General features: G+C 42.2%; 1 protein-coding gene across 1 annotated transcript in view; it reads right to left on the reverse strand.

Annotated features, from left to right (window-relative positions):
• Positions 1-17,390, reverse strand: part of xkr6b (XK, Kell blood group complex subunit-related family, member 6b) — a 45,110-nt gene extending 27,720 nt beyond the window's left edge. Inside the window, exon 1 of the mRNA XM_068577370.1 lies at positions 16,476-17,390. Coding sequence (XP_068433471.1) covers positions 16,476-17,035 — 560 coding nt within the window. The 5' untranslated portion in view covers positions 17,036-17,390. The remainder of the gene's footprint in view (positions 1-16,475) is intronic.
• Between the last annotated feature and the right edge of the window lie 5,122 nt (positions 17,391-22,512).

A 22,512-nucleotide genomic window follows, 5' to 3' on the forward strand; every position in this document is an offset into this window, starting at 1 on the left:
ATCTACGCATGGCTGGAGCTGAGTGTGTTTCAGATGAAAGCCGGAGCGCTGCCACTGTACAGCAGCATTGGTCTGACTGGTCAATGCTGGCCTCCATTATACATCTAGGTCACAGTTTGCAGCAGGACATTACCTCATTAACAGTTCTCGATACACACAGCTCTCTGACGTAGACAGTGTGTGCAGCACGTATGTAATTCCGGGACTAATTTGACTATATAGCTGCAGATTAAGACAGTTAACGCTTCAATTATGAGAATATGTGGGAACTGGCGGAAAGAAAACTTTGATCAGGGAGATTATCTCTCACATGTAAGTTTCAGCCTTTCCTGCTTCCAACTCAATCAGCTGACTGAGGGGATTTACAATTTTCACCTAAACCAATCAGATTTTGCCGAGCCCTCTTCTGTCAGCTGGCATTTCAGTGACCGATTGATGCAATCCACCTCCACCTCCAGCTTTCATCAGAATCAGCTGGGGCAATGAGTCCTTCCAGCGAGCTCATCAGGAATCACATCCACTCTGATTTTCAGCCCGGCGTGTCGTTCACTCCGTCACCAGCTTCTATTCCTGTAAAATGACGTGGCTGCCAACGAATCCTCACATTTTATTCTGTTCTTACTGTGCACCTTTTTCTCAAATAAATGCATTCTTAATAACCCTTTATGTCCCTTTTTGGACAGAAGCCGTTTAATACGAGAAGAAGACAAGGACAATTCACTCCAGTATAATAAACTGAAAAGATGTGCCACTTTGGAGGATGCATTAAAAACTGTATTTTTTTTTTCAGACTGGAATTTGAATGCCACATACATGGATTTAGAGAATATACATGTTACAAAACACAATAGGCTGCAAAACATCCAGAACTCACCACAGTTCCCCCATAAATCCCCCCAAAATGTCTCTAAATCCATGAGCCTTCCTCAGACAGGTTTATTCATACACAGTATACACTCCTCATCAACACCACCATGACACAATTGTCAACACTTTGCAAATGAAAGTGTCAGATTTCTTTGTTATAATTCTAATTGGCAGACGCTGTGCAAAGAGCTAATTAAAACTGTACAGGGAGTTCAGCGACGAGTAATAAATTGCATTATTAGTGTAACGTCAGATCATCTATTTAATAATTCTCACGGTAGAACAAATTAACTCAGGGAGTCTCTGGCAAAAAGCAGTAGACAAAGCATTTCCACAACCTCATAATCAACTTCCGTTGCAGCACTTTCCTATGATCTCTTCGTCTTTTTTCCCATCTTTGTCTTGCCCTTCTTCAATCACACACACACACACACACACACACACACACACACACACACACACACACACACACACGCAACACAGATATTTTTGCTCTGCTCTGGTCTTGCCTCTCTATTGCGCGACGATTTAGAAAAAAAAAGGAAAAGCTTGGATGTGAGGCATGTTAATGACTGGAAACTTTGAGAAACCTTAAGCGAATGAATGTGTTGGCTCAATTAATTACACAGTGTATCTGCCAAGAACAGGTGTAAATGAAACCTGACACATCAAATCATCCTCAACAGTCCACCTCCAGGAGGGAAACGCACAGAGACACAAGCCGGCCTGCACACACAGACACACACAGCTGCGAAAGTGTTAAAATGATTTGACAGTGTTGGACATATTAGAGTAATGTAACAGGTACGTGCGATGGTGGGAGGATAATGGGCAGAATTCATAAGACTTGTTATTATTCAAGGGGTAGTGTTTATTTGATGACGAGTGGCATCAGTTCAAAAGACCCTTTTAAGATGTGACAGTATAGCCTTTGTAAATGAGCCTTTCTAAATGCTGAAAATGCCCATTCGAGATGTTAAGAACCCAACCATGTATTTGATGTGCGCTTTGATAAGTCATCCTGCAAATATACAAGGAAACAAAGCCCAAAACTAGTCTGTTCTCTACCAGCACAAAAGCTTCTTCTGCACAAATTAGAATGAATGATTGTCGTCCACGTTCCAGATGACAAGAAAGACTTATGCAGTGTAGTTAAATATTTAGAAAGATTTATATTCTAAATGAAGTACAGCATAATAATATTAATTAATCATAACCATTAATGATTAACATAAAGATTTGTCTTCACACAGAGGGACTGTCTTCCCACTGTAAGTCTTTCAAGCAGATGCTAACTATACAGCTAAATGTTGGGCTTTTGGTTACACACACACATGTATTTGGGGGGATGTTGGAGTCAAAGCAACCTGTCAACTTTTGTTGGAAATCAGGTGTGAAAATGTTATTGATTGCTATCCATATCATTATTTAATATGTTGATTGAAAGAAAACGATGTATTTGATAAACAAAGTAGAATTAACATTTGCCAAAACAATGTCACAATTTGGAGGATTTCTGCTTAAGTTGACATTTAAAGTAAATTTGTGACCTTGGTAAAAGAAAGGCAACATGCATGAGAAGGATAATTCAGATCATTCTCAGAAAATAAGAGAAAACAACCGAGTTGTATGAAGATGATTTCCTCACTAAAAATACCTCCCATGGAAAAGGCTTTCGTTGATTTTTTAATCAAACTAGACAAATAACCTTGACAGACGCTGGATTATTCAGGATGAAACCGAGATATCAATAATATATTTTTAAAAATAGTGTATGTTGTCGTGTTTGCTGATGTACCTGCATAAGGTATATAATATATATAATATAATATAATAAGGTTTATTATAATGTATGTGTCTAGCTCTAATTAAAACCAAGGTTTAAGACCTAAATAAAGATATTAATCCTTGAAGAAATTTCAGCACTATACTCTAAGATGGTTTACCCTTCAGCTTCAGCAGCTATACTGACAAATTAGTTCAAATGCATTCGTATAGTAAGCCAGCCTCTTGGTTACAGGTGCAGCATGTGCAGGATGATCCTCTGAACTAAAGTCTTGATGAGAATCTGCCTTCAGGTCTCATTTGGGGTTTGAAGACTCCAGGTGCACACTGAACACAGGAGTTTATCCCATTAATAAGCAGATTGTACGTCTGCTGTGAGGCCGTGGTGCATGACAGTGCTGCGTATTGCTCTATGTTTTGTTACACTCGCTTGTCTTCAAAGAGCAGAGATTTGTGCCCGGTGGGGATGAGAGAGAGAGGAGAGCTCGGCCATGCCAACAAAACAAAAAAAAGAAGAAGACAAAGACGAGTTTGGAATCTCTTGTGGCAGTGAGGGTAAAAATGCCAGAGAGGACAAAAAAATAAAGAAATAACCTTCCCTCTGTTGGATAGAAATGGTTTGGGATCAGCTTCAAAGTCCTGCATGCAAAACACAATATAAAAAAAAAGTCCCAAAAATGTCAATGGACAGACAGTGAAACATATGACAGTGCTGCTTGATGTTGTATTCCCACGGACGTCTCTCGGCAGTGCAGCGGAAAAGAATTCCCATACCGTTTTTTTTTCCCGCCTTACCCAAATGTTAAGCTTATTTCAAAAGGCTCCATATTAGACATCCCGTTAATCTTGGCGCGTTCTACATTAAACTCCGCAGAGCACAAATCCATTTATGGCAAAAATGTGAGGGGAGGCAGACATAGAAAGAGAGGTTGCCGTTAAATATTCAGGTCGAAAACGGCACCGTTGCAAAGACGGTGTGTGAGGAGATGGCCTGTCGGTTCTCATTGGGGAGTGTAAATAGCCATGTAGCTAATCAGAAGTGCTGCATGTGTGAGTGAGACGAAGAGACAGAGTGGGGGGGAAACAAAAGACTTGTTAGTGAAGTTGTTTGGTTTGTGTGTCCTTGTCAAAGTATGAGCAGTCCAAGAAATACATGCGTTATGGCAAATGGCCTAATTGAAGTTGCGATGCTAGCTTTGACAGAGATATTTATAGGTTGCATGTTGTTGTTTCTTCCAAACCTGTAAACCGTACGGTGGCCAGGGAGATGCAGTTTTTAAACTGTTATGTCCCTTAAAGAAATATTGGACTAATCCACTCAGACACGGTGGCTGAAAATATCCCACTGACTCCATTTCATTCTGAAACCACTGCAGATTAAGTATAAAGTAGAACAATGTGCAGCCACGTCCTATATGGTTCATAAATGTGCTTTTCATCCCAGAAATCCATATGGCTGTTACATTTATGTGCAATATATTGTTTATCACATACGATCACTGAGGAAATTGGAAACTGGATATGTGTGTGTGTGTGTGTGTGTGTGTGTGTGTGTGTGTGTTTGTGTGCTTTGACTTTTGCACTTGCACTCAAAGCCATCAACCAAAGGTGTGTGTGTGTCCAAATCATCATTGTATTTATGTATTTATGTGTCTATTTAATACAGAGACATCAGGGTATGTGGATCCGCACGGCAGCAGTTTAAATCCTGTCCAAATTCATATTCTCAGTCTCTATAAATGATCGTGTTTCTTCATCAGCCTCGTTAATAAAAGGTGTGCCACAGGGTTCAAGTCCAGGTCCACTCCTGTTCTCTGTGTTCTCTCTTGTCCTGTCCATGCAATTTAACTCTTTGATATGATTATCATGCGAACAACAGACAACGCAGCTGTATGTTTTAGAGCTTGACTTTTTTGTTGTTATTTTTTTACTTAGATACTGCTGCGCACAATTTACCCACATGCACAAAATGTCAGCAAAGCCATTAAGATATCTAGTTCAGTCCTCCCCTTTTTCAGTTTCCAGATGCTTCCGCCTAAAGATTTGGACAAAGTCAACCCATACTTGTATCCCATGACGCCTTGTTCACCTGCCTTCTTAGTAAATCCTCTGTATCTTGGCTCTGGCTGGTGCAGAACATTGCTCCAGTTTGGGCTTCTCTCCATTGGCTCCCTTTCAGTTATTGGAAATTATTTTATAATTTATCTCTTAGCAAACTATTAGCATAAGATAGTCACAGCCTTCTATGCTGAACAGAGTTGGTGTGCCCTTCTGGCAGTCCCAAGGTCAAGACTGAAAACAGCAGATTGGGATTTTGTCGTTGTTGCTCCTCGGGCGCTGCAACAACCGTTCCCAAAAAGCATGTAAAGCTGATTGCTTTTTTTGGGTGGTGCGGAGGGGAGGGGGTTCTCTTCATTCCATACATTTTATTTTCCGGGTCATCCACTTAATTCTGCCTGTGTTCATATATTGTCTTCGCCGTGTCCCTTTCCCTCTTTCCCCCTTCTCTTCTTTCTGTGAATCAATGCGTACTTTCTGCCTTGCAAAGTGCACTCTGAATTACGTTTGCTTGCTTTTTACATTCTATCTTTCAAAGTAGCTTCCACTAATGAAGATCTAAAACTGCATAATAATCTGTTTACCAATGTTAAACCATGACTTTCTGCAGAGCCAAAGCTCAGATGTTTTTCATTACGCCATACGAGATGAGTCAAGTGCTTCTCGACACTCATCGTGGCATATGGCAGAGGAACATTCACACCTACTATGCATGCCTTTGCACTCATTTGCATACATATATGCACACACACATTGGCTATAAAGGATGAGTTAGAAGCAGGTGGCTGAAGTAACACTTGTCTCTTGTTTGTGTGTTTGTACATGAGGGTTGGTGACAGAAGAGTCACATCAGTGAGCTCTTGTTGCTTTTGCCTTAGCACACAACCACACTGACCAAAGTGTATTTAATAACCCTGCATGGCCAAAAGCATACCGGCTGTTTTATATATATATATATATTTTTATATGTAATTCAGTCTGAAGACAAACAGACAGACAGGGAGGATGCAGTGGAAACAAAACAAGAGATGAGAGAGGGATGGAGGCAAAGAGGGAGTAAAATGTGGAGATAAAAGGAAGAGAGAGAACAAATACAAAAAGAAGCAGAGACAGAGGGACAAGAAGAGGTACAAGAGTCATAACAAATAACAAGGAGGCAAAGAAAAGAGGTCTGGGTTTCAACATCTGAAGCACACTTGGTGAGGCCTGTCACTGATCACCACTGGACTCCTGAGCCGATGACCTCTCTGCAGTGACGCTCTAAGGTCTCCTTCAAGGACCCAATTTAGCTCTGAACCTGCACCTGACGAAAGGAGAAAGCCACCTAGCCACAATCATAAGGCAGACAGGAAGGACACAGGAAGGACAATGATGGACTGCCGAGCGGAAGGCCTGACTAGGGGCTGTCCTAAATATTATGAGGCCCCTAACATTGTGTGGGCCGGATCAGATTTGTCTGACAGGAAATGAAACATGTGTAGACCGACTTGAATTTAAAGCACTCGCGTGCAAGCTGGTTTGTACATACTATCAAAACATATACATCTTTTTTAAGGTATGATTACTTTTGAAAGATAAGCTTCTAAGCTGTGTTGCCAAGAGGAAGATAAGAAGATCAATCAATTAAGCTGGAGCCTTTAGATGGTTAGCTTAACTTAGCATGAAGCTAAAAAGCTAGGGGAAATAGCCTGATGTCCAAAGGTTAAAAAACTGCCAATTAGCATCCTTTAAGTTCACAAATTAACATGTTAGAGGTAGAAACTTCTTTTGGCCAGCCTTTATGCTAAGCTAACCTTCTTCTGAGCTTTACTGTAGCTTTATATTCAACGGACAGACAAAGAAATGGGTCTTAATCTTCTCATCAGGCTCTCTGCAAGGAAGCCAATACTATTTCCTAATATGTTCAACCATTCCTTGAGAGAATTACTATCATGCATGTCCAATATTTTCATATAAAAGGATATTGCACACTTTGAAATCACACAGGATTATTTTTAAGAAGGAATACTCAATTTTTAGCAGTAGCAATATATTATTGTTTCAATCAAACACTCACAAGTACAGCATAGAACAAACTGACATCCTAAATGTTGTTAGACACAAACCACCAAACAGAAAGATGGAAAATAATAAATCTAAAACATGATGAAAAAAAATCGCGTTCCATGCCCATAATATGACTCAAACCTTATACTAAACTAAACTAATATTCATAACTAATACGTTTTAGCTGATAATCTCTTGACTGTCCCTCATGGTAGAAGTTTTGGTGCTTTTCTAATTTACAGTTAATGTTTTAAATATAAAAAATAAACTCAGAATAAACTCCACAGCACTGTATTTCTCTCAGCTTTCTCACTGTCATGTTTTCTTGCACGGTTTCGCCACCATTTCTTTCTCATAACAGCGCGGTGACGCGCTGCTTGGTGAGCTGAGACTGCATGCACACTCTGCACAACAGCACAGATTTTGTCAAAGGAGTGTGCTCTTTTTTTTTTTTTTTTATCTTCATATTGCTCATTTCTCGCTGAGTGTAACAGCTCCCTAAGCAGGGTATCACCATGCAAATACATGACTGAGAAAAAGACAACTGTGAAACCCTGCGAGTGTGACACTGCGAGAGCGAGAGAACTAACGGCGCTGTTCAATTATTTATAAGCAGAGATTGTCTGTTTATCAAACTGACGCCTGGAGCGTCGGCCGTGATTAGACTCAGACAATGGTGGTCTTCTCTGAGCACTGCTGATGCAGCTTCTAAGACACTTCACAGATGAATAAAACACTGACAACATCAAAAAAAAAGGGGCCGGGAAGTGTATCTGCGTGGAGATGCTCATCAGATTGGAATTCTAAGAAAAGTGTGATATTTGTAATATATATATATATATTTTTAAATAATAATATACTTCAATTTGATTCTGGGTAATACTTTAACAGTGTTTTATTGCATTGCATATGATTGCAACTATGTAAAACTATGTTGTGAAGGATTTATTAACTATATATACTTTATCTCACAACTTTATTATAATAAGATAAGATAAGATAATCCTTTATTAGTCCTTACAGCAGCAAAAGACACGTAGTAAAATAAAATAAAGCGTGTGTGTGTGTGTGTGTGTGTGTGTGTGTGTGTGTGTGTGTGTGTTATAAACTATGCAATCAACACTCGCATCCTCCAGCAGAAACCGAGCATCAAGGGCATCCTATTGGACTTCATTTTCTGTCTCCCTACTCCTTGTGTGTTTGATAATCTCATTGTATGTTTAAGTGCATCTTAGATTGCCCTTGCATTTTCATTTAATTGCATTGTTTTTGTTTTGTTTTCCTTGTTGAGCATGCTCTAACTTTCAAAAAGAAAGTGTTTTCACATATATTCCTTGACGTAATCCACAGCCTAACCCTTTGGTTTGAGCTCCAACTCCTGAGTAAATACATATGGGTATTTTTCCCTTTCTAAATGTCGGACTTTCCCCTCCTGCCACTTGTTTTCTTCCACATCATGCTGGTGGCGGTTCTGTACAACCAGCTGATGTGATCTCCTGGGCGGAGTGCAGCTTCCCACAGTTTAACATGAAGCAAAATTGTCTTGACTTGAGCTTGAAAAGAAGCTGACAGCTGCACGCCACTGGCTGACTCTGTGGTCATATCAAATTATTTAATATATTTAATGCACCTTTAAAGACCCTTCAAGTGTTGCTTATAACCTCTTCCTCTTTGCAGCATTTTCGTATTGTATTTTTTACCGTATTGATCCGTTCGACTGTGTACGAGTCTTTTCAACAGACCATAAATAATTGTCTGAGAAAAGCCGCAAATCCCAACGAATGGCACGACGTGTAAGGGGAGAGCTTTTCAACCACAGGTGGACTCGTGAACTGAGGTGTAACCGTTTCCTGCAGAAATGAGACGTTTTGTCAGAAAAGTAAAGAACAAAAAAAAAGGACAGCGGAACGTGGGAGATCTGAAAATGGGCTCCGCGGGGAGTAAAAGATGGGTGGTATGGCAGGGAAAAAAACGAGGGAAGGAGGAGGAGGTGTTGAGTTGTAATGGGGCAGGAGCCAGATGCTCCAGTTTCCTTGACAGAAATGGAGGTCAAGTGCAGCTTTATGTGAAGGTAACACAGGGAGAGCGGCAACGGCATAAAGAGAAAGATGGACGAGAGGGAGGTATGATGACTGAAACTAGTGGTAAGGGACACAGCATTTGAGCTTGCGATGTAGAAAGCCTGATCCCTCTAACTGCAGCAAATGAGAGGAAAAGACCGCAGAGAGGAACACACAGCGTGGTGTGTTCTCCAGGATAGATGGAGGAGGATAAAAGGCTTCATGAGGAGCCTTACGAACATGCATTAATAGGTGTAAGTGATAGCGAGGGATAAAAATAAAAAAACATGTGTTAACTTCGTAGGGAGGACAGATGGTAATGTTGTGGTTCGAGCTAATGGAAAGGGAGAGTGCACGGGGAGAACGTATGATGATCTCAAATAGTACATTTGGGAGTGTAAGACTCACCTATTTCAGGAGAAAGGGAAAGATGAATATATATGAGGAACACAGCTATTAGTCTGGGGTTTCCAGTTGAAATATTACCATTGTGTGCGCTGGATCTCCTCCGAGCCCGGGTAATGATTTTCTCCGAGCGGAATATGCAGGAGACAAATGTGAAAGAAAACATATAACGCACACCACGCACGGCGTGTTTGCTCTCGAGTGTTTCCGTGCACGCTCACAGGAGAAGTTGCAACAGGGCAGATTTTGATTTTTGTTGAGAGGCGAATGGAAATAACCGACAGCTGCCGGGAGGATTGAGAATATAACCGATGCAGCCGACATGATCGCCCAACAGAACGAGGCACGGGGAACAAACAACAGACTTCAAAGTCCAAAAACACAACATCAGTGTGAACCAAGTTCCAGCCGCATGCAGGCTACACAGAGAGTGTAAACATGTTCACATACACAGAAGCACGTTGAAACAATACTCGAATCTGTCAAGTAGGAGTCAGATTTAAAGGATTTGAATGGAAAAAAAACAAAAACTAACCGAGTTATAATCTGTCTCTCAATACTTCTGACTTCCCTACAATGTGCACTCAGAGCCAAGCTCATGGGTTTCTTTGACTGAAATCTTAAAAACAGAACATTTTAAATAGGAATACATGTCTAAAAGATGTTAAGTCATTTCATAAAACAGCTGGGCACTGTAGTTTTTACCAAACATTACTCCAACAGGAGTAAATAGTGTGATTTTTGAGGACAACTTTCAGCTGTGGATTAATACACATTTAATATCTTGTAAGAATCTCTGGCATCAAGATAGTGTTCATGGGGTTTAATTTAAAACAAACTTCAATGCACATGTTTATCATAATGAGCAAACATGCCACTGGTGAGGCTGGCTGATGTGTTGCTAATAGTTTTAAAGTGTGCGGAGATGATTCTTCATTAAATCAGGGCGCTGGGTGGGAGGAGTTTATTGTCCACAGGCTGACATCACCTCTCTCTGATCCGAGTGCCTAAAGAAACAGGACATGGAAATTTCTTCTTCTGCCAAGGTGCGTGTGTTTGTGTTTGTCCGTGAGCAAGAGAGAGGTCGCGATGTTACAACTGCATATAAGGAGGTATATAAAAAAAAAAGAGCTCCTCTCAACTCCCCCGAGGTGTAGTTTGTGTATGTGCGCGTACACATATCTTTGTGACCTGCATACAAATCTCTGTCTGGTAACCCATCTGCCCTCGCGTTTAATATGCCTTCATGTGTGCCAACCTGCCTCTGTCTGTTGACTAGTGTGGCGAGGCGGCGAGGATGTGACGCGAGGCCTTCAGGCTTCTACTACAAAATAGTGTTTCGCTCAGGAGGCGGGCCTGAGGCGGTGAAATCAAGCGTCATCATCATCGCCTCTTCTCCCTGCACTGGACTTCAGAGCCCTCTGCAGGAACAGCCGACGTCATTGCTGCTGGAAATGGGATAGCAATCGGCTAGCACGTTAGCTGCTCATTTAGCCGGGGTTTCACCGACACGTTGGGGTCACCAACAACATTCTGTCGTGCCGTTCTGTCTGTTCATTAAGAGGCGGAACATTTGGATTCAAACACATACGGCATGCTGAACCAAACACCGTCCCGCAATACTCCCGCATTCAATAACTCAGCTCGAACTGAAATCCCGATGACTGAACCAAAACAGCAATCGCGTCCCTTTTTCAGATCCCTGTGCGAGTTGAAGAAAAAAACAAACAAACTGAAGCACACATTTCCGTGTCATTCATGGCTTTCTTCTCTCTTTACCCCCAGCTGTGAAACGTTCCCGTGAAAGCCGGCTCCTCCGGTATTTTGATCGGCTCCTCCGTCACGTAATTGGGGGTTTTCTTGGAGCGCTGGTTTTAAAGGGTTGTCCCCTGTTATCAGTGCTAATGAGAAAATGAGTAGCATTGCACTGCTATGTTCCTGAGCTGCAATACAAGTTTAATGGGCTGTCTGTAAATAACGCACAAAAGAGTCGTGTAGCTTAATAAAGATAAGTGTTTTCTGTTTGTGCCTGTGTGCTCTTGTCATCGTTTTGTTCTCTGTAGAATAAACTGCATTCGAGGCACTGGTATTATTATACAATCATGTGTTTCTCCACAAACACAAAAAAAAGTGTGCAAACATCAAGACACTAACATTTCATCACATGCCTTTTAAACAAAGAGAAACAATTTGGATTTTTTTTAACTAGATTCACAGACTTATTTATTCTGCTGGCAAACTGAATAAGCGGCCCAGTGAGCACCAGCCGTCTATCGGTTATTTCATTCTCACCAAACATACTCCAACGCTCCGTCGGTGGAGGGAACTGGATGTTCTCATCTTTTGCCATATTGAACAAAACACAAACAACACATAATGATACGGATTGTCACTCATTTATCCGAGCCTTCATCTTTTACCTTTTTCACCCCGTCAGCAGTTTTTTTTTTTTTTTCATCGACGAGGCAGCTGGTTGCATTGTATCATCTCAATGTCTTGCCTCACTGCGTGTACAAACCTTCTTGGCAACTACAAGCAGCCCAGCCAGCCAAGAGAGGCTTTTGTCTACTCCTTCCCAGTCTGTATTAATATTTACCAGGCTAGGAAACAGAGGCAGATGTCAACCGTGAGGCAATTTCTTCGTGTCGCTCGGTGGTGAGCCCACTCGTGTTCTGGATAACAGCGTAATCCAGGCATCATATTTTTGGTGTGAAAACAAACTGCACAATTGCAAGGGGGCGGGGGCGCTCCCCACTTATTTAATTATTTTTTTTTTTATCAGAAATGGGGATTTCCAACACACATGGGGGATAATCACATTTACAGTCGAACAAGCAATAACACAACCCACACACTCTATCATGGACATAACGCCCTTTGTGAAAAACAACAGGAATTAACATATAACAACCCAATTACCTACACTATTAATTTAATGGACATTGTTATTCAAATTATAAACTCAAACTAAGAATGCCAACACATCAGCAATATCTTTTATCAGCTGACAAATACACCGTTAAGATTTGAGGGTTTGTAACAACCTTTCCTTTACACGGCAAGAGTCAAAATGTCCACTGGGTACAACATTAAGCTCAATATCTAAATTCTATATATATCAAAACATGACCCATATATTATGTCATAATTGTAGTTAGGATGATGTGCAACGCAGATATCTAAATGGATGAAATGAAGCCACAGGGTTTGGAATTTAAATGGACAAAGATATCTTAAACAAATGATGGGTTGTTTGAATATTTTGAGATCGCACCCGTGTGGCGAAGGGGAATAAAGTCATTTCAAGTTGGGAGACTTCTATGAAGTTGGGAGACTCACAAACGATCACTTTTAAAAAGCATCTTCAAAATCAAATCACAAGAGGCTGAGATTCCCTGACCTTTAGTTTCTAGTATTGGTCAAACTCCAAAACTGCTGGATCCAGCATTTCCCATGATGCATTTCCATAGTGCATTGCCATTAGTCTTCATTAGACCTCCCTGCCTCCAACATGTCCACTTCTTCCACACCTAGTTTAAAATGCTCACTTTCTTTTAAACATGTTCCCAAGCTCAAGAAATCTGTAGTTTAACCATGTTCAGAAGTGTTGTGACTGTGATTTATCTCGAGGTTGGTTTGCAGCACATCTCCCCTCTGAGACGTAAAACATAGTATAATGAGAAGCTACTGAAACTTCCTTATTATATAACCTAGTCACCCCCAAATGGAACACATTAAAAAGAGAATAAGAAGACAAAACCCTGCACAATTCTGCTGGGATTTCCCAACAACAAAGAGCTTCCAAAAACCTTCTGCATGGATTTCCTTTGGGGTGCAAATACGGTGCAGTTCTTCTTTTTTTTTCCCAGTCCGATGCTAATTTGGGTTTACGCTGATTAAGCTGTCCATCACACCACCAAGAGACCTCCGCGTATGTGTGATCCACTGTGTGCCTGAGCACATGTGAGCGGAATCTCTAAAGCTCAGGGAGACACCGTCAGCAGCGCCGCTGATTCACGGGGAGGGCGACATGACAGAGCTGCGGAGCGCCAGTGACAGAGTGGGATTACAGATGGGAGAGGGGATCCTCCCCGTTCTGTCAACAACTAACAAGGAGATAACTGCAAAACAAGCTCTGGGATTCTGTCATCGGCTCGGTCCTCAGGTGCACGGCGGGGAAGGCGACGAATTGAATGTAGAAATGAAAACCGGGATTGAGCAATGAGGCGTGACGAGGAAGTGTTTTTGACTCCTGTCAGCAGTTCATCTTGTGTTGTTATATTAATGAAGGCTAAACGTTTCACAATGATACTGGGGAATCTTGTTAGGAATGGTGGGGAACATACTGGAAATGTCAACTTCTTGTTTAAGATATATTCACTCCCCATAACACAATGTAGCATGATAACATTATGCTACCTATTGGCAGTTTGGCCTCACAAGGGCTAATAATCTCCATATCAAGTGTTAGCCCTGCGGGTCTGAGGTTGTGAACTCTCACTAAGCTGACAACAGCAAGCTTTGACCCTCGACCCCGAACCAGCAACCAGGCGGATCAAGTCCGAAGGGAGACAGTGGCCTGACGATGATCCTTCGCCCCGGGCTTTACGCTGTCACAACATACACACCAACACATTATGTTTACTTGAGTTTCTTATAAGCGAGTTTCATTGCACTGTTTTTTTAAATTTGATATTTAGATGAAGGGGGGAACCTAGGTCTGTTTAAAAGTAGCTAGAAATCCATCTTCCAGCAACTCCACAGCTCCCTATTTAAGGTTTCAGTGTTCATTTATTGTCATTTTGATGCTCGGAAGATGGGTACCGATGATGTTTGGAGCGATTTTAATAACCTGCTGCAGAGCTCTTTTATAATGTTTCCAGTCAGGGAGCTTTCTGTTGCTCCTCTAAAAAAAAGTTGACAAGAACCTGGCAGGGGAATTTTGCTGTGTTATTTCCTGTTTGTTTAAATATACACATACACAAACTGAAGGGTAAAAACAACACTCAAGTGCCAACGGTTATGGCAGCAGTTGGCAGGCAACTCACAAAAACTCCAGGAAGACAAAGTCACGTGACCCCTTATTGAGAATATTGACAATTATTGTTGTTGTGCTCCGGTTTTTGTACAGCTGAAACACACCAGATGAAGTGTGTCCATTTGTGAAGGTCAGAGGTGTTACTAGATGCACTTTGTTACCTTTGGACGGAGCCAGGCCAGCTGTTTCCTGGTGTTTCCATTGTTTATGCTAAGCTAAGCTAAGCTAACCTGCTCCTGGCTGCAGCTTCACAGTCATCATATACGGACACGAGAGAGCTATCAGTCCTTGGCATATAAATCTGTGCTGGAAAGCAAATTAGTGTATTTTCCAAAATGTTGAACTCAGTGGATATGATCTACAGGTATTACTTTTACAGCCTTAAATTTCAACTGCAAAATGGTGGACATAAAGTGCATCATGCGTACAAGAAGGGTGTGAGACATGAGCAAAAATCGAATGTGTTAGCTTGATGATGTGACTCAGATGTAATTGTGTTTCCCCTCTGGATACTGCCACATCCTGTCCTGTGACACCATGAGCTGCCTCCTATTTGTGATGCTCTCAATTTACATTCATATGCATCATCCACTATAACCACCAACACAACTGATGACCCCGTGCAACAGCTCCCAGCACTCTCCATATCTTCTTCCCACTACAGATATGTGCAAAAATAATCAATTGAACCACAGTGGGGTAAATAAACTTGAGCCAATACAACTGCAGCTAATCAATAAAATCGCCTTCAGGTGCAGCTCAAAATGAGTCTGATGAGGAATGCAGAGTGTCAATGTGGGAAAACCCATCTCACCAGGGAAGGTAGATGCTCTTTCCAGTCACATGGAAGGGAAGTTAGTCAGAGAATTCGACTAGATCGTGAAGGGGGAATAGGTACAATAAGATGAAAAAGGTTTCCTAAAAGGAAATGGCATTTTGTTTTCCCAAAAAAAGGGTCAGTGAGTTTCAGTTCAGATTTTACTCTTAGTTTACGCATGTGAGTAATTTAGCCTGTGGCACTAAATGCTCTCATGCATTAAACTACAACCGCAATCATAGCATGGACACATCTATTCGAACAGCTGTCCAACACAAACAGCCGAATCAGTGGTCAGTCTCAGCGTGCGATACAAAAAAAACCCACAACAACAACAAAAAGAAAGAACGCAGCAAACGTCGACTGAAAATGATGTGACCCTTTCCTCTGAGTCTTACAGTTGGCTGTTTTACATTTTTTTCCGCCGCTGGCAGTCCTCTCAGAGCAGCCGTCATGCGTTACTTTTGCCCCCCACATCTCCCCCCCCCCCCACCCCCACCCCTATTAAATGCCAGCCACTGCGTCTGTCTGCACCAAAACAACTCGCTGCTCAGAAGCTCCGGCTGAACAGCCCAAATGGTGTAAATAAGCTGGACCCACCAGTGTTTCATTTTACTACGCCATAGCTGCTACATGTCACAGATTACGCGCAGACACGTACACCTTGAGTATCCCCGCGCTCCCCCAGACGCATCAATTTGCATGGCCAAAAAAAGCAGATTTGGGGACCAACGATGTCGAGCGTCGCAGAGGAATCGATGACATCATGTCTGTAGGGGGAGATGTAGTTTTGTGAGCCGTGAAAACAGATGCTCGTCTGGCCTCTAGTTGCAGAGTTTGAGTATTTTATGCGGGGAGGGAGAGCAGGTGAATTGAGGCGACCGTGCCTGACACACACTCAGACGCGCGCACACGCGCACACGTACACGTATACGCTTTTGGCTACTACCTGTCTGTCTTTGAACAAATAGCCCTCTTCCCTTCCCACACAAGCGCAATGGCGCACTGTGATGAAATAATCACAGTTTCCGCAATTTGGGGGGGGGGGGGCAGCTGTATGGCAGTTTGGTGTGGATGCATTTGGCTCAGGGCATGGGGAGCGTGCACAACGCTTTAAATGTAAGGCATCTGTATTGAAAATGCAGATGTAGGCATGTGTGTTTGTGTGTGCGTGTGTGAGAGTGTGTGACACCACATAGTGGAGCCTGCGAGGCGAGCGTAATGGCATCACCACGGTGCTGATTTTCACCCCAGTCATGTCCACAACAACGGGTTATACCAGGTGACAGTCAAGAGGAGGTGAGAAGGCAGAGTGAATGGAGAAAGTGAGAGAGGAGCTGAAGACGTTGTGTTTTTGAGGTTTCAACTGATTCGAACTTGAACGTGAAGTTGGTCTTACCTCCACACTTGTCCCAACTGAAAGATGTGTATGACGGTCTGCCAGACCCAGACAGAGAGGCGACAGCACCTGTCTCTTTGCAGACTGGCGGCTCTCCGACTACTCAGCCCCTCCACGGAGCCCAGTCCGCCCCCAGTGTAATCCTGCACAAACCACCTGAAGCTCAGGATCTGGACCAGAACCGAGGGAACCAGAACGAAGAACAGGGTCAGGCCTGACCACAGGAAGTCCTGCTTGTGGTAATAGTCGACGGCCAGCCACAAGTCGGTCCCCACGTCCCAGAAAAAGACCAGCAGTGCCAGAATGATCCACAAGCAGTCCAGCCAGAGGCGCTCCTCATGCGGTGGCCGCACCGCATCTCTCCCCTTCCCCTTCTCCCGGAGGTAATGCAGACAGGCGCTCCGGCAGCCCCAGTAGCACGACGAGGTGTTGCAGCAGTGGCAGATGTGGAATGAGCTGCTGTTCTGAGTGTCGTCCTCTCCCGTCCCCACCACCTCGTCCAGGTTGTGCAGCTGGGCGAAACCGGTGACGACCCCGCGACCATCGGATTTCGCTGCCATCTTTCCCTATGATGTTCCCACCTCCTCCGGCTTCCGCGGTTCGTGACGACACTTCCCTGACACCTGTTTTGCACCCCAAATGTTGGAGCCATCTAAAAGCGGGGTGTCAGTGCGTCGCCGTCGCTCACTCTGTCCTCGGATAGCGCACCGGTGGCGCCACGGACGCAGCACATCTTGCCTTGCTTCCCCTCGACTGCAGATCTATTTCCTCCCAGTGGCAGTAATCTAATCTACAAGTTCAAATAATGTAATGTGGAACTCATGCATCCAACTGTGGTCGACCAATTTGTACCTGTGTATCAATCTCAGTCCCTGCTGCGCAGTTGTTTCCTCTCTGCAGCTCTACTCCAGCTGCAAGCTGAGTGCCATGAGCAGACCGTCCCTCCACTGTGCCACCGCGACGCTATTCATCTCTCTCTCTCTCTCTCTCTCTCTCTCTCTCTCTCTCTCTCTCTCTCTCTCTCTCTCTCTCTCTCTCTCTCACACACACACACACACACACACACACACACACACACACACACACACACACACACACACACACGCACACAAAGACGGCTCTCCCTCCCAGCGTGGTTGCCATCTAGTGTCTCGTTTGAAGCCCCCAAATATACAGGAGAGGACTGCATTATGTTATGCAATATGCCTTCATCGCCACCAATAGTGTTTAATGGTATTTCAACATTTTCACACAATGACACAGTGTGGGGTCACTTTTTGTAAATAATAGGAGGAACACAAAAGCTCTCCTACTGATGAAAAAAACACCTCACAATGCTCTATAAATATTTTTATAGTGACCATGTGCGTTTTATTATTCCTCCTGGTGTCAATATACTTGTACAATGGTATTATATTTTCAATTGGAAGTTATACTACGGAAGAGCAAGCTATAGGCAGCTTCTACACCTGTCCTCCTGCATGTCCTCCGGCCAAAAAGGTAACTTATCTATCGCTGAATCTTGAAAAAAAAAAAAAAGGTTGCTAAAACATGTTCTGCTGCATTTTCTTTCAGCAGCAAATTTCCTGGAAAGTGACGCTTTCGTATGTAAAGCGCGGGGGACTCTCGGCTCAACAACACGGTGATTAGACTGAGCCACCATGCGGGCTCAGGTCCAATGCGAGTCTGATTGGCTCATGTCCGCTTCACCTCCTGCTGATCTGATCTGCTCGCCTGTTTGGGCGTGTGATTTGACCGGAGCTGTCCAGTGCTGAAGTAGTGCTGAACCCGGCACATCTCTCTATCTCACCCTTCTCTTCTGTTAAAAAAAAAAAAGAAACCTTTACAATATGGATAGGAATTATACTGGAAAGTGTTGTGTGTGTATGTGCTGCTGAAGTGGAGAGAATGAGAAAAAAAACAACGTATGAAACAATGTAAAATAATCCCCTAAATATGGATTTTAGATGTCATATAGAAGCAAAATATCCCAAAATCTCTGGTGCATATTAATAAGATGTTTACCTGGGTTGCCTCACTAATCCCCTCCAGACACAAAAGACTCTGCTGTGTCTTGAATACTGATTTATTTTGCCTTGTGTTTTTCCATCAAAAAGTATATGTTTAGATCTTTTTTTTTGTGTGTGTCAAACATTCATTCTGCACCGTGAAACTTAAACATCCAAGTGAAGTCATGACAAACAAAACACATCTTTGAGCGGCGGGAGACCTTAATATTATCATCATGTTCACCTCTGCTGGTTTTGTGACTAATGATAAATCACATTGGAGCAAAATGTCAACACATTACAGAAAGGAGAAGCATGACGAGTTTGCAAGCTTCTCTCTCTCTCTCTCTCTCTCTCTCTCTCTCTCTCTCTCTCTCTCTGCACTGCCAGGGCAAGAGATGCCATTGGACCAGTGAGATGGAGCCCAAAGCTACATTAACTGACTTAATTAGTTCTGATTGGGTTCATCGGACCAGGTCTTCTCTGGTTTCACACCAAAACACCCATATGTTTTCTACCAGTATGATATACCTTACAACAGCTATTGTCAACCACTGGCAAAAAGTCAGTACATGAAAAAGAAATACATTGTTCCTGATAATCTACAGAGCTAGTTGTTTCTATGTCTCAATGTGCTCAATGATTCACCACACTAATTATGACACATTACCAGGTGATGTCATGGTGTGTTTTTTTCTCAATTTATTTGGTAAGGTGGTCCTTGAACTTTTTTTAAATTTTTTTAACAATTTAAGGGGGTCTTAAGTAAACAAAATGTTCACTGTTATACTTTTAAATACACCAAGAACACTCTTTGTGTAATTTATGCAACAGTTACAACATCATTTTCTTCTGTTTAGTTATTATTGAAAACAGTCAAAGGATGCACCATCATCTTCTAAACCGGCGTATATTCCAATATGTCCAAATACATCATACACGGTTGGCTAAGTTTCTTATCTTTAAAACTACCCCATGTCTTGGTTAATTGTTACCTTTTGAGGTGAGCAGAGGGAGAGGAAAGTCCTTTGTTTTAGAAGTACAGGAAAAGCCACGGTGATGCTGCATGAAAAGAATCAGCTAAAGCCGTTCTTCCAGGCCAGGTATTACTTAGAAGAAATTCTTCAACGTGAATACACTTGTGTGAATGCACACAAGAGAGGACGGTATCTCGTTTCATCCGAGTAGCCTTCATTTTTCCCTTCTTCCTCAGGTCCTTTAGGCCTACAGAGTGCCTTTTGAGCAGCACACTAGATGCACACTCTGCTTTAATATCCACACGACACGGCAGGCAGTTGAATGCAGCTAAACGGCTCGCGGCAATAATAATGAAAAACAAATATCAAATCAGATGACATCAATTCAAATCATAATTCAAATTAACCAATTTGTCCCGAACCGCCTCACAGGGCAACAAACAGGCATTAGTCATTTAAAACCAAAACAAACCACAGGCCTAACGTGTGTGTGTTTGTGTGTGTGTGTGTGTGTGTGTGTGTGTGTGTGTGTGTGTGTGTGTGTGTGTGTGGGTGCGAGGCAGATGGAGTGGGTGAATATAAAAGCAGACTTTAAAAGAATACAAGGCAGGAGTAAAGAGAAAAAACTCAGAGGCCTCTCGAGGAAGAGATGAATAAATCAGATGGAGTGCGTGTGTGTGCGTGCATGTGTCTGTGTGTGTTTGTGTGTGTGTGCGTGTGTGTGTGTGTGTGTGATTTCCACACAAGGAACCTGCAGAGGGAATAGTAATACTTTCTACTCAGCTGTACTTCTAATGTAAATCCTGCGTCCTGTGAGCGAAGTGCTCAGGTGGAGCAAATCAATGATGCATTGTGGGCGAGGCGATTTTATGTTTTGCACTTCAGAGGTGTGACTGTGTAATCAATACAAGTAGCAATGAGAAGCCGATGACAAATCTTCGTGTGAGTGTTCCTGCTGCAGAGGCTTGTTTGGGTCACTGTAGACTCACCACAGCACAAAATAATGTAAAGTATGAAACAAGCAATGTCCTTTATTTGTACAAGCTTCCATGTTAGTGGATTGTTTTACTGAAACCTACTAAAGATTTTCTGCATTCCTAAACTGTAGAGGCATTTAAAATAGGGGCAGCGGTGCTGTACTAAATAATATTCATCAGGTTAGCGCTCATGTCAAATCTCATCAGGGTGCCCAAATTGACAGTGACAGCGCACCTAAAAGTGATGTCTGTTCTTCTGCACAAAAGATAATATAAACCAGGGGTACTTTTGCAAAAGTATCGACATGACTGAACAAACATGGCCCAGCAATGATTTAAATATACCAAAAAAGAAGAAAAAGAGGAAGTATTGCCAGAAGTGTACTGGAGATTGTTCCTGGAGTCGGTCTTGTCTTTCAGACGAAGAGGACTCTGGGTTTTTATTTAAAGATCACAACCACTTGCAATTTCACAAAATGACATGTGCAATGTTTGAATAATTTGTAAACATCATGTCTGTGTTGGCTCATGGAAAACAAAGTAAAATTCCAACACATACAATCCATCTTTGCAAAACCTTTTCATTTTTTCATCAAGACAGTTCCCATGGTACACTTATACAGGGACACATACAGTATATATATATATATATATATATATATATATATATATATATATATATATATATATATATATATATATATATATATGGGAATTAAAGAGGTGAATCAAGAGGAATCTTCATTTGTTTTCTGCCATTTTTTAAACATTTATTACGGGATTGTGGATCTTTCAGATCCATTTAAGGACTGTCCTCTGGTTTGCATGTTCTACAGTTCATCCCATGTGTGTCATGCAGCGTGAGACTCAAATCGGTCTTGACTTCGTCTCAACAGCTTAAAGTCTTGGTCACGACATGGAGTACAACACTGAATAGTACCACAACCAGTACAGCAAATGAAGATCAGAACAAAAAAAAACACAACGAACAAAAGTTTTTTGTTCTACAATTAATTTCATAAACCTGACAAACCAAACTCTGAGAGGCAACGTGGCTATTGTTAGTGCTTTAAAGTGAAGAAATAAAGAGATTTCTCACAGAGCTTACACAACTCATTTTGGTTTTAGCACCAACGTTTAAGTTATCATTCTCCGGCCCATGACAGACTGCGGTGATTCACTTGACAAATACCCAAAATAACAGCACATAGCCGAACAAACACCAAGCAATCCATTCAGAACAGAAGGTTGGATGAGACATTGTCTTTCGAAGAAACTGAATGAAAAGCTTGGGTGAGTAATGATGTGGGCGCAAACTGTCAATCCTTAAAATTGTGCAAAATGCTCAGAGCTTGTCAAAAAAATGTCAAACTCTGATCTGTGTGACGTGAGTGAGCATTTGCATTTGGAGACTGAGAGATAACCACTTATTCACAGTTTGACAGCTACTGGTTGTTGTTACTCATCCAATGTACTTTTGATGGAACAACTAGTTTTGTGTTTGACATGTTTATTAATATTTCTCCCTGACATCCTCCGAGGCACGGTGAGCAAACAGCATCTCTTTAAACATTTAGCTGCTGAGACAAAAGTGACCATTTCTATCTGGAAACTTTTTACAACATATTGTTGAAGTAAATCATTTCCTTCGGCACCACCGCATTTGTCAAAGCATCCGGTTAAATAAAACTGAGGTTTCTTTTGGGTCCTGCATCGGGCTGTAAACTGAATATACGCTTTGAAAGCATTTTTTTTTTTAATCTTCTTTAACAATAAAAATAAAAGCAACAGCAAAGCATATTTCCCTCAGAGGAAGAGCAGTTCTTTGGTTTGTAAAGCAACACCGAGTTTCACATTCAATTAATCCCTGGCGTCTGTACATGCGTTCTCTGTGACGATGACTGGGAAGGCCCAGAGCAAACCATCTATTGTGAAGCCCAGACAGACTGCAACTGAAGCAAATACAGTGCTGATTTACAATACATCACACAAGCACGCATAAATCCACACTGCCCTGAAAAAGATGTGTGTGAAACAAACAAGCCCATCTGCTCTTCTTCTTCTTCCCTCGCCA

Source organism: Clinocottus analis, unplaced genomic scaffold (assembly GCF_023055335.1).
Source record: "Clinocottus analis isolate CAN_PGR_092001 unplaced genomic scaffold, fCliAna1.0.p SCAF_15, whole genome shotgun sequence".
In the NCBI taxonomy this organism is placed as follows: Eukaryota; Metazoa; Chordata; class Actinopteri; order Perciformes; family Cottidae; genus Clinocottus; species Clinocottus analis.